The sequence below is a fragment of the Cyrtonyx montezumae genome, unplaced genomic scaffold (assembly GCF_038088225.1).
Source record: "Cyrtonyx montezumae isolate F1298 unplaced genomic scaffold, pur_monq_1.0 scaffold_3, whole genome shotgun sequence".
NCBI classification, from domain to species: Eukaryota; Metazoa; Chordata; class Aves; order Galliformes; family Odontophoridae; genus Cyrtonyx; species Cyrtonyx montezumae.
Window position 1 is genome coordinate 91,284,895 of NW_027072034.1, and position 12,363 is coordinate 91,297,257.

The window sequence follows — 12,363 nt, forward strand, 5'->3', positions numbered from 1 at the left end:
CTAATGATTCTGTTTAGTGCTGGATCAGTTTGTGGTGGAAATTTTCAACTAGATTAAGTGTGAGTTCACTGCTGGAGTTCCATCAAATTGGCTAGAATACATGATATAATGTTAATGCCAGCATTATGATGTATGTGACATGAAAGAAGATACCTGTTCTGGTACAACAACTTGCTGGGACACAATTTACATTTCATTGTTTTTAAGCTAATATAAGCTGATAAATGAATTTGATCCAGGTTTTCATGTAGCATGTGTGGCACATCTGGAAAAGATTTGTAATCTTATTAGTTATTTTTTCCCATGAAGTTTCAAGGGTTAGACTTTTCCTGCTTTTGCTTTTTATAAAACATTAGTATTTCTAACTGTTGAGGTTTTCCCCAGTAGATAGGTAAGCACCACACAACATTCAGTCACTGTCCACTCCCCTCAATGTGCTGAAGGGAGAGAACTAAAAAAGGTAAATGTGTTAGAGCTGGTGGGTTGAGATAAAGACAGTTTAGTGAGAGAGGGGAAAAAAATTAAATCACACACACAAAAGGAAAAACAGCAAACAAACAAAAACAAATGTACAATGCTCACCAGCAGCTGACTGGTGCCCATTTAATCCCTGAGCAATGGCAGGCCTTTCACCACCCAGTTCCTGCCTTCCTCCCTCCCCCTCCCATCGTTATCATTTCAGCATGATGCCATGTGGAATGGAATATTCCTTTAGCCAGTTTGAATCAGCTGTCCTGGTTCTGTCCCCTCCTAGCTTCTTGTGTACCTTCAGCATTCTCACTCTGTCAGGGCAGTGTGAGAAGCTGAGACATCTTTGGCTCTATGTAAACACTGCTCGTTAACAACTGAAATATATATTGGTGTTTAATCACCTCTATTTTCATCATAAATCCAAAACACAGCACAGTACCAGATATAGTGAAGAAAATTGTCCCAGCTGAAACCAGGGCATTAGCCAGGACTTAATATTCAGAAAATCTTAAAAAAGCCTGGGTAAAACCTTTAAAACAAGAGAAGAAATTCTCCCACACTTGTGATTTGGAGTTTCTGGATTTTAGTTTTCTTTTGGTTTGAGGTTTTTTTGGTTGTATGGTTTTGTTTGTTTGTTTAATAATTTATTATTACATCTTTATTGCAGAAATTGTCAGTTTAGGGGAGTTGATAAAATCATGAGAAGTATGTAGAAAGTGTCAAGAACTCTTTTGCTCCCAAAAAGCAATTTTTAACAGAAGCATATGGAATTGATATGAGAAGGCAATGGGTGGGGAAAAAAGGAAAAAAAAAAAAAAAAGGTGTTTCTTCAAACCATGTAAGCGTTGGAAATGCTTGGGGATGTTTCAAGCTTATTTGTTTTATTAGGAAGAATAAATGCCCATGGAATTCCACTGAAGTTTGCTATTACATAAAATTGTGTTTTGAACCACAAATCACTGAACTGTAAATTTATGGAGAATCAAAGAGTCTCTATTATTCTTCTGTTCAGTAGGTAAAATTTGTTATTTATTCTTCTCAGAGATGAGATACCAGGATGGGTGGACCATTGGAGTGATACCTTACAGCCTCTTTTTTCCCATTTTGAGACCATTCTTCTATCTGTTGAATGGGAAATCCTTATTTAGTTTGCTATATTAACTTAGGAAAACCTCATGTTTTTCTCTAGACATGGGATTGCTGCTTTTAAGTCACATTTCAAAAGGGCAGAAATGGATTGAACGTTGATGATCTCTGATAATGGTAGATTGGAGTGCCAGTTCAGTACAGCTTCTGTAATTAGAAAAGCATGGGAAGGCTCTATAGAGTGAAGAAGGGCTGTTCATCTGAAAGAATGATTCAGTCTTAAATGGATTGTTTTTTCTTTATTGTGCAAAGTAATGTAAATACAGTGGAGAGCCTTGTTACCGATGAATCTTAGTGAATTTTCCCCAGGATTTTGTGTGGTCTGTGTATTTTTTTATATTAGATTGATTGTGCTATGGTAAGCTGCAGAAATCTCAGGCAATAATGTCATTATCTATAATAGCCGAAATATTACTGACATTTCAAGTCTCCCCTTTTCCTCCCTCTTCCTTTCTCTCCTATGGCAAACATGAATTCCAAGATTGGTAACATTTTCCCTGCCCTCCTCATCCTTATTTTTTTTTTAAATAACTATTTACTAGAAGATGGTTTGACCTTCAGTAAATTTTTTAAGGTTCTATTTTCAGAGAAGGTAGTGTAGGAGGTGCAACAGAGAAGGTATTTGTGACAGGGTCGAAATAAGAAACTTAATTTGGACATGAAGATATCTAGTATATGCCTGGTGTGTCTGCTTTGCTTCTATGTGACTGTATATGTTTGGGATGGGAAGTAGGGATAAAAGCAGCAGAAATGTGTTTGAATGCTTACTCTTTTGCATTTAAGTATTATTTCATACATGGTTTTAAATGAAGTGTACCTTTTCCCTTTTCAGTATGTGGAATTCTTCAGCAACATTATTTCATAATGTCAGCACAACTGACATTAATATATCTTGCAAGCTATGTTTCTGGTTTGTTTGTGCCGCATAGAAGCTTTTATTATTTATATTTTATGCACTGTTTCATGCTATGCTGTTCTGGAGCCCCGAGATGATAATAAAGCATCAGCAGGGGTTAATGGAGACTGGCAGGGGGTACAGCAGGGAGCTTTTGTTCCCATTTTATCTGGCAGCCTGCAGCAGGCAGAAGCAGGCTGTGGCTCAACAGCTTCGTCATTTATCTCGGTCAGGTTTCACTGCTGATAAACTTCTATTGAAATGGATGGCTGCTATTGTGCTTACCAGTAGGGAAGATTTCTCATTGACTTGCTACAGGTTTAAAGCATTTTCCTGCCGTGCTATGAGGTTAAAAATGTATGATCTGCTCTGCTGAATTGGTCTTATGTTTTCCTGCTCAAGTGAATATTTGTCTTCTGAGCACGTACGCTACCTGTTTTAAGGCGTAGGTTGGATTTTAAATGGTCAGCAAATCTTGTATTGATAAAGCAATTATGAATGGATGTGTACGTGTGGCTGGGTGCATTAAGAAGAAATAATAATGATATGGTTGATTTCTCACAGTTTTTCAGTCTATGTTTCGTTTTTCTTTATTTATCTTCTATCCTATTCTTCATTCTCAGAGCTAGAGATGACGCCCACTTACACCTACTAGTGGTGAATTTAAAGAAAGAACTGCCTCCTATACAATGCAACCATTCTTTAGCAATCTTTGAGTGCAGCTCTAACTTGAAGTGTTTCTGCATTCCCAAATTTATTAGCCGTGCCTAGCATTACTGTCTCTAATCCTCATGATTAGTATTGAAAATCTTACATCCTGCTGTTTTTCAACATAAGAACACACAACCTTTCAGAACTCCCCCTTGCCAGACAGCAGAAAGTGAATGCCACTAAGATATTTTGAGTACAAAATTCTTGAACAGGGAAGACCTTTTTGTCTTTGACCCAGGAGCTAATAGCTTGGCATCTAGAGAATGCTCTAATTCACATCCTAATCCTGAAATTGCAGGCCTGCATTTTCCTCTGATGACAGCTCCCTCAATTTTACTACCAGTCTAATAAGGAAATTTTGTTTTCTAAGCATTCGCTATTTATTCTCTGACTGCAAAGCTGTCATGTAGCATATTTTTATATTGTGAAATCCTGATGTCTTGAAATGCTGATTATTGATCTGACCCATCCACCACACTTTGAAACAGACACTGGAAAATGGAGAGGCAGAAACAGGTCTGCATTCTAAAACAAGTGTTGAACATTTCTGTTTTTGTAAAATTGCATTACGCTTTTCATAGGTATTAGAAGTAGTTTAAGTTGATTTGGTTCCTAATTTTGTTGGGAAATTTTCTGCTCCAATAGGCTTGCTCAATCATCTTTATCCCAAAAAGAGAGGGAGGAGTTTTTAGCTTTCTTTATTGGAATCAAGAGTCTACTGAGGGTGTTTCCTGGAAGTGTCTCTCAGCTTGTCAGAGGTCACAGCCTCTTTTATCCTCATAACTTGATGCTATAGTGAGTGCTCCCCCTTTCCCCATTGGCTAAGGTACACAGGGTTCACAATCTTCTTGATTTGCCTACCACGCACTCATTCCTCTCCCATAGGTAACCCCACTTCATTTCCTTTGTTTATACTTACGTTGTAATCTGGATTCAGAGTTTGTTGTTTTGCCCAACTAGAGCTATGTTTGTATCCTGTTTGACAAAGTCCATTTCTCTTTGTCCTGTCAAGCAAGCAAGATTTATGAGCTGGTGTGAATCTAGCATCTCCTGCTATGTATCTGCAAAATAGGTTTGTTTAACCAGTTCCATATTTAGATTGTCATCTTAGATTGTTCTTTACAAATGTAGTATTCCTTTGTTTGTGTGTCTGTCTTGTGTGAAATTTCAGCCACTGCTAATTGTCACACTGGTTACAGATGCGCTCTCTTCCCTGTCTGCTATCGCCTTACCTGACTTGGTCAGTTTCATTGAAAACTCAGCCAATTTTTTTCTAAAATTATATTCCATCATTGAGAAAACAATTCTGTTGTTGGCACTGATTGATCAGTGAGCTAGGGCAGTTTTCCTTTTGTGAAAATAATGAGCTTATACAGCGTGTGTAGTATGATTATAAGGGCTATTTGTAAAGATAATCTCTTCTGTTTCTACATATTTATCTTCTCTGCATTCCTATTATGAACATTATCCATGCTCAGGAAAAATATTAATTTGAATTCTCTGGGAAAGTGATTAGAGCTCAAAAGGAAACGGGTTGCTGGGAACTGTTAAACTAGAAAATATAATAGCTATTATGAAACAATCAATAGTAAGAAATTGTAGAGTTAGCTGGAGACACTTGGGTTCTGAATCAAATATGGAAGGTTCCAGGTATCTCTTCTGCTTAATCCTTTTCCCTGCAGTAAAATTATGAATTGTCTTCCCATTTCATACCTGAAACATTCCTTACCATTTTGGAATTGAGAGAGAATGTTGTTGACAGTATATTAGTAACAATGACAGAATGATTTCCTTAAGACAATTTCAATGTTTTGATGAATCACTCAAAGAGAGTGCAGTTGATCAAGATATTTTTATTTTATTTTATTTTGATGGGAAGATAAATAAAATATTTTAATTGTGTGATATTACTGCAGCCACAACAGAAAAATCATTCTGTTCTGTACATATTGCTTCAAAAAGCAAGCTAAAAATATATAGTTCACTTAATCAGTCTGAAAAAAAAAAGTCATTGTAACATTCAGAAGGCATTCTAGCTATCTTTCCAATTTATTTCTACGAAAGATGCTGCCCCAGTTTTCTTTTTTTCCTTTATCAAATAGGTTTAACAAGTTAGTGTTTTTTATTTCTCTGATACGCTAAGATTCATGTACCTTTAGGGCATGGGTGTCCAACCTTTTGGCTTGCCTGATCCATATTTAGTGAATAGAAATTGTCTTGGGACCCGTATAAGTAGGTCGCTCCAAATGTAATGCTTCCTATTTATTTCACTGGAAGCCACAACAAATGCAAGGAACACAATAACACTATTGGATAGAGAAAATTCTTAGCTACAAAACACTATTTTTCAACATAGTCACTGCCGTTAGCTATGCATTTTCCCCAGTAATGAACAAGAGTCTGTATGCTCTGCTCATAACAGTCTGACCCACTGTCACCATTGCTGAGACACAACACCCACTGCCTCACTGTGCTCACATTCATTGTTTGGTCTTAATTACAATTAAGAAAGCTTTGGTGGATGTCAGTGGGTGCAATTTTTTCCACATGGAGGAATTCAATGACACACCATTCCTTCATAGGCACTTCCATGTCAGATGGCTTCTTTGCTGCCATCTGTCAGACAGCAACAAAATGTAACAGAATATTGGTGGGAAGGTTCAACCTTTATTGCCACATCACCAGTATCAACCTCTGATATTATGGGCCAACATAATAAAACAGAAGGCGTAGCTTTTGGAGCTGTCTTTGCGAAATATACAATATCATTAATGTTGTATGTAAGTAACAAAACATTTTAATTCTTAATATTTTTCTTAAAACATTAAAAAAGAGAGAGCGAGAAGAACAAAAACATAAAACTTATGGAATATTTGACCTTGTGAAACTAACACACCAGTCTGGTTCAATGGTAGTGGTTGCAACTATCAGTGAGAGTTCTCAAGGTGTTCCTCAGAGATTTCTGATGAAATTTTACTCTTGACAGTCATTGTTCAAAATGTGTGTACTGCCAAAAGGCAAATACATGAATAAGGTGTGATTGTGAAGCGAAGGATATTTTTCTTTCCTAAGATAGGGATTATGAAAGTGAGACATGATCGGATTTTTGTGTGGAGTATCTGATTGCTACTCTACATTCCATTTGAAATTTTGCAGACCATGTATTTATATCAACTGAAAATGGTCTTGCAGATGTAAATTAATAATATTGATAATTGATAATGAGGTGAACCTCATGAGGTTCAACAAAGCCAAGTGCAAGACCTTGCACCTGGGTTGCCTCACTACCAATACAAGCTGGGGGATGAAAAGGCCTGCTTAAAAGAACTTGGGGGCACTGGTGGATAGCAAGCTGGATGTGATCCAGCAATGTGCTCTCACAGCCCAGAAATCCAACTGTATGCCAGGCTGCATCCAAAAAGTGTGGCAAACAGGGCAAAGGATGTAATCCTGACCCTCTGTGCTGATGAGACAGACCTCACCTGGAGTTGTGAGTCCTGATTTGGAGTCTTCAGTACAGGAGAGACATGGAGCTGTCAGTGCATGTCCAGAGGAAGGCCACAAAAAGAATCCAAGGGGTGGAACACCTCACCAACAAGGACAGGTTGAGAGAACTAGTGCTTTTCAGGTAGAATGCCCATCCCAGCACACTTTCAGTGCCAGGCAGGACCAGACTCTGCGCACCTGACCTAGCTGTGGTTGTCTCTGTTCATTTCAGAGGAGTTGGACTAGATGACCTTTAAAGGTCCCTACCAATGCTTATGATTCTATGCTAGTATTTTCAAATTATTTTACCAAAACAGAGAATATGACTTTGTTGTTCAGAGCCCTGTGTCTAGCCAAAGTGCACACAGTTATGTTCCAACGCAGCATTAATGGTGCACTGATGGTTTGGCTGTTGCTGAGCAATGGGTGTCTGCCCGTGGCTGCTCCATAGAGAAGAGCTGCTGCTTAAATGGTGGGGTGGGAAGTGGGCTGCATTGTGAGACCTGCTGGTCCATGAGTTGAACACACCTGCTTTAGGTGAAAAATGAACAAAATGACTAGCAGTGTCATGAACTGAGTTGATATGAGTTGCATTGAAGAAACAGTGCATATAAGTATTTAAAATTGAATAATCAAGGCTGTAATACCTAAACTTAAATCTTGTATGTTCCTAAACTATTTCAGGTATAACCTGGGCCTTGTTCAAGAACTTCTTCCGTGTTATTTTGAAATATCTGGGATATGTGGATTGAATTCAGTATTTTACAACTGTATGTACTTTATGTTATTTTTGTAGATGAGGTTTGTGCAATGACTGAGTGCTAGTCTTAGACAAATGAAATGACAAGTGTAAATTACCGAAAGTTCAAATCCCTGATTAGCAGAAAGGTGAGCATATTTATCACAGTTACTACTGGTATTCAGAAGTGAATTGAATCCAAGGTATCTGTCAGCAAGAAAGACCCTTAGAGCATATCACTTTCCAATCTAGTCTGTAGTTGTAATATTGAAATAACCCTTCAAAAATAAGTGTGGATTTTTTTTAATTGTTCATCTTGACCTCTGAATACAGGATCTTAAAATATACACTCATTTTCAGCACTAATTTATTTGTTTTGAATAAGTCTGTAGTTTTGCTTTCATTACTGCTTTACAATAAGCAAAATACTTATACTACAGGCAGGACATCTGACATTTTTTTGAGGCCATTTAATTTTTGTACTTGGTTTTATTTTTTTTGTGGAACCTCTCATTCTTTGAGTCAAGGTAGTGTTTGTGGTTACGCTGCATCTGTTCCCTGTTGTGTATATTCTTACTGTGGCTAGCAGCATTCAGTATGGCCTCAGAATGTGAAACCCACACCACACTGTGGTTAAAGCAGCATAGACCACTGGAGACATCACCTCATAGTAGAAGTTGGGTTTCACATATGGGGAATTTAGTTGTGCTAGTCTTCACTGTGGTCAGCTGATCCGAATCCAGAGAAAGAGTATGAATGCAAAAAGCAGGATCAGCTGGAACTCAGTTCTGCAAATTAATTTCAGTGGAAGCTTTTGGAAATGGTTGATTATTAATTCTTTTTATTTGCATCATATATTTTCTATGTGTGTTACATCCCTTGCTACTTTCCTTACTCTAGACTATTTGATACTTTAGCCTGATGAGATTCTATTCAAATCTCCTAAAGTGTGGCCAAAGTGAGGACAGACCTTTGTGGACCCATGGAACAATTCCTGTGGTGATACCCGCTTGGCAGAATTATTACATTAAGTAATATCACACAGATGTGTGATATCAGAAATGATTGCAGTGGGAGTGGAGTGACAGGTGTGTGTAAGCACTTCAATAGGCATCTGTTTTGTCTAGCTGGCATAAAACTGGCTTTCATAATAGCCAGTATGTGGCAAAATAGAAATAAACTAGAAGCAGATATTAATATTTAAGTCCTGTCTCTTCTCCTGATTTTCTTTCAGAATAAGACAAAGCTTATTTGAATCTGTTTTAAGTTTGCTGGAGAAGGTCACATCACACAATACATCTTCCAACTAATACTTTTTGCCAGTAGTTAATCACCCCTAAGTGCAACAGTTTCTTTCTTTTATAAATACAAGTTAAAAACTGTAGTATCTTAAGATAGTTCTTTGTGCTTGTTATGTTTTGCTGACTACTACTGTGTGTGTTGAGTTGATCAACTTCCCTACATCTGCCTGTTCCACATATATCTATTTTGTTCACATAGCAAGCACTAATTACCATATATTAATCCATTGCAAGTAATTGGCTTATCTCAGTAGTTTTATGAGGAGGGGGAAAGTCATCCCAGAAGTTTAAGATGTGTGTTATGGTTAGAAAGAGGTGGTAGGCAAAGGGATGAGCAGTTTTCTTTCACAATAGATATGTTTTCTTAAAGAGATGGTGGTGTTAAGGTCTGTAACTCATGGGTTATAATTATTATGGATGTTAAATCTGTGTCCCCAGTTTTAGATGTAACCATTACTCTTATCAAAACAGAATGTAGAAGGCATGCTGCTCGGTATTGAAAGTCAGCAGATGCTGGAAATTTCTGAAGCAGAATAAAAATGGAAAGGCAGAGTTTGTTTTCAAAAGGAAGCCTGGAAATTAGGCAATTATGCTCAGCTCTGAGCTTACCTAAACAATCTGTGGTAGGAAAAGCTATGTTTGGAACTGGTTATCAGTATAAAGGACATAAGTTGTAGCTTTAGAATGGTAAATCCACTTTAGCACAAAGTGTATCTGCAAGTAGTATGCTTGACTCTCAGAAGAATCTTGGTGGGATCACAGGAAAAAGCATTCCATTAAGTAATGCCTATCTTATTTTTGTGAAATGTATGTATTTATTATGCAGAAGTTTGCTGCATATGCTAGTAGACTGGAGATCTGTATTTTTGGTAAGCCAGTTCCACAAACTAGTTGACTTTAAGGAAAAAAAAATAGAGCTTATTCCTAGAAACCAGAGAGTATGCTGAGCCCCTTTCATATTAATATAGGAATTGTGCTTATAATGATTTGGTTCCTCTTCTAACATACAGAGAGTAAATATGACAGTGTCTAGAGGTTTATAACTAAGAACAGATGTAAAGTAGAATTTAATTATTCTGAAGAGTGTAGCATTTTCTTACATTTTTTGAGTGAACTTAAAAATAGTTTATTTTACTAACTTGCACATTATACCACATGCTGAGAAAGGTATGAATTCCAGTTCTGTTTCTCTGTGCCTTTCCTCTCTCCCTCTCTGTTCTTTGGTAGGCAAAGGGTAGGAGTTGCTCCAGACCAGCGTTTTCATTTCACATGTGCCAGGGCATTCTTCTGAACACAAAAAATATCATCCATCTAGCAGAGTTATGATTCTGACTGCACAAGTCTTTGAGTTTGAGCCATGGGAAGAGTGGGAAATCATACAGACTTGTCGATGGCTATCTTGTTCCTCCAAGGCAAGACCAAGAGAGATATCTGAAAACAGTAGTTTATTAAGTCACCTTTTACAATCTTGGAATATCTGTGAGTAATGGGAAGGATATTTTAAAGTGTCAGGAATTAGTTTGCTACTTGCATTTTTTTGTTAGAATTTTGTGAGAGCTTTAGGAAGTTTTTACACTAAGTAACATACACGCATGGATGTTAAAATGATTCTATAAAATTAGGCAGAAAAGTAGAAATATTTTGGAAGGAACTTTTCTAATTTTATAAAATCACAGTGCTGAAACAATTTTAAGGTATTCTTAAAACGTAAATCTTCACTTATTCACTATGATGCTTATGTAATGAAATTTGGTATTCATAAGGTATTTGATCACTTGAACATGTATAAATATGTTTAATTAATCCTTTCAGTGATTCCTCTTTGAGGAATTTAGGTATTACTTCTTTCTAGCACAAGAGGAAGTGAATTTAAGTATCGTGATGAGAGATGTGCAATTATTTGCGGACCAGTAGTGTTCCAGTCTAGTATGAAAAATACTGAACTTGTGAAGGAATTTAATCTGGTTCTTTGCTCAAATTTGGGAATATGAACATACTCTATAGATCTTCTTGAATATTTGCCTCCCAGAATATTTGAGGCCTAACTTGGGATGGACTGTGAGCTACAACAAGAAAAGATGAGGATTTCTTGACATTGTAATCTTGTTTTATTTCATGTAAAATGCAGCAGATCCTGTTTAAAATTGAATACACCTCTGACATTGTGGGATAGTGTAATGAAACAGGAGGCATTGCTTTCATGGCAGCTCTCTTATAAGGAGGGTTGTGTTATAATTTTACATTATGGTCCACTTATGAGAATAATCTTACATATGAGGAATCCTCCATGGCTTTTAGAATGGTAAGTACCTGTTGAAATAGTTTTGTTCTATTAGACTGCTGTGTAACAATAATAGTACTTAAGTGGGTAGTAGATTATTTCTTAGTTTCAAGTCTAAACATGGAGCACGTAATAATCTCTGATAAATATTGAGAGAATTATTCTGCATACATGATTTTTTTTTGTGTTCATGTATATTCATAGGTCATGAATGCTGATGGAACTGGGAGAAGAGTTCTTGTAGAGGACAAACTTCCTCATATCTTTGGATTCACATTATTGGGAGACTATGTTTATTGGACAGATTGGCAAAGACGCAGTATTGAACGTGTGCATAAGCGGACAGCAGAAAGAGAGATCATCATAGATCAGCTGCCTGATCTAATGGGCCTCAAAGCTACAAATGTACACCAGATAATTGGTGAGTCATGCTACAAATCATGCTAGTAAAATAAAATTGAAAGTTCCACCAGTGTTCTTTTGAAAGGATCACTTTATACTAAGTCAGATTTTTAGAATGAGGCAGAATTCACTTTCTTGTCTGACAACTGTGGGCTGCAGTTTGTAGGAGTGAGGTAGGTCTTTTGTGTGGTGCTTCAGTTCTGTAACATGGAAGAATAGTAAGACAAAAGAACAGACACCTCCAGTGTGGCACTCCCATCCATTCTCCTGCTTAGGTAATTGGAGCACCTCATAGGTGTGAACGACCCTGGATTGAGTAAGGAGAGAAGGATCAGGGAAAATGAGAAGAGCTGGCTCTCAAGTTAGTCCAGCTGTTTTTGGAGCTGCAGTTGTAGCAGGTGTTCATCCTGCAATCTGAACGTGTGCTCTTGATGAGCAAGAGCTAAGAATTAGCTGATTTTAGTCTGTTCAGTGTTTTTCAAATGAATACTGCAAAATCATCTTTAAAAACAACAAGAAGTACATTGTACTCTCTGGTATTTATGGAATGAAAACACAGGCTCTAGTTTAAATTGATTTTCAAAACACTGGTAGCAGTTGGCATCACAGAACTTGTCATGTTGCCTGAATAACCTGCTATGTGGACAGGGCTTTCAGTTTGTTGGTGCCACATCTGTATTGTAGCCCAGGGAATTAGTTATTTGTAGTTGAGGTGTATTTTTACACTGCTACTACATGAAGATGCTTGACAATACATGTGTTAGAAATACAGCCCTATTTTCAGCTGCTTAGTTAATTGAGCTTGGTAATGGAGGGTGGATTTCTAGCATGTGCAGATGCATGCACTAATATTGCAAAGAACTGCTTTGCTAGCATCCTGGAGAGAAGAGGCCATTAAATGGATGTGAAAATAATCTCAGAATTTTCCATC

The 12,363-nt window shown here is 37.2% G+C and overlaps 1 protein-coding gene across 2 annotated transcripts in view; it reads left to right on the top strand.

The window, feature by feature from the left end:
* LRP6 (LDL receptor related protein 6) overlaps positions 1–12,363 on the top strand; it is a 121,402-nt gene that overhangs the window by 79,755 nt on the left and 29,284 nt on the right. For both annotated transcript variants that reach the window (XM_065742310.1, XM_065742311.1), the window contains one exon: positions 11,235–11,451. In XM_065742310.1, the coding sequence (XP_065598382.1) occupies positions 11,235–11,451 (217 nt within the window). The remainder of the gene's footprint in view (positions 1–11,234; positions 11,452–12,363) is intronic.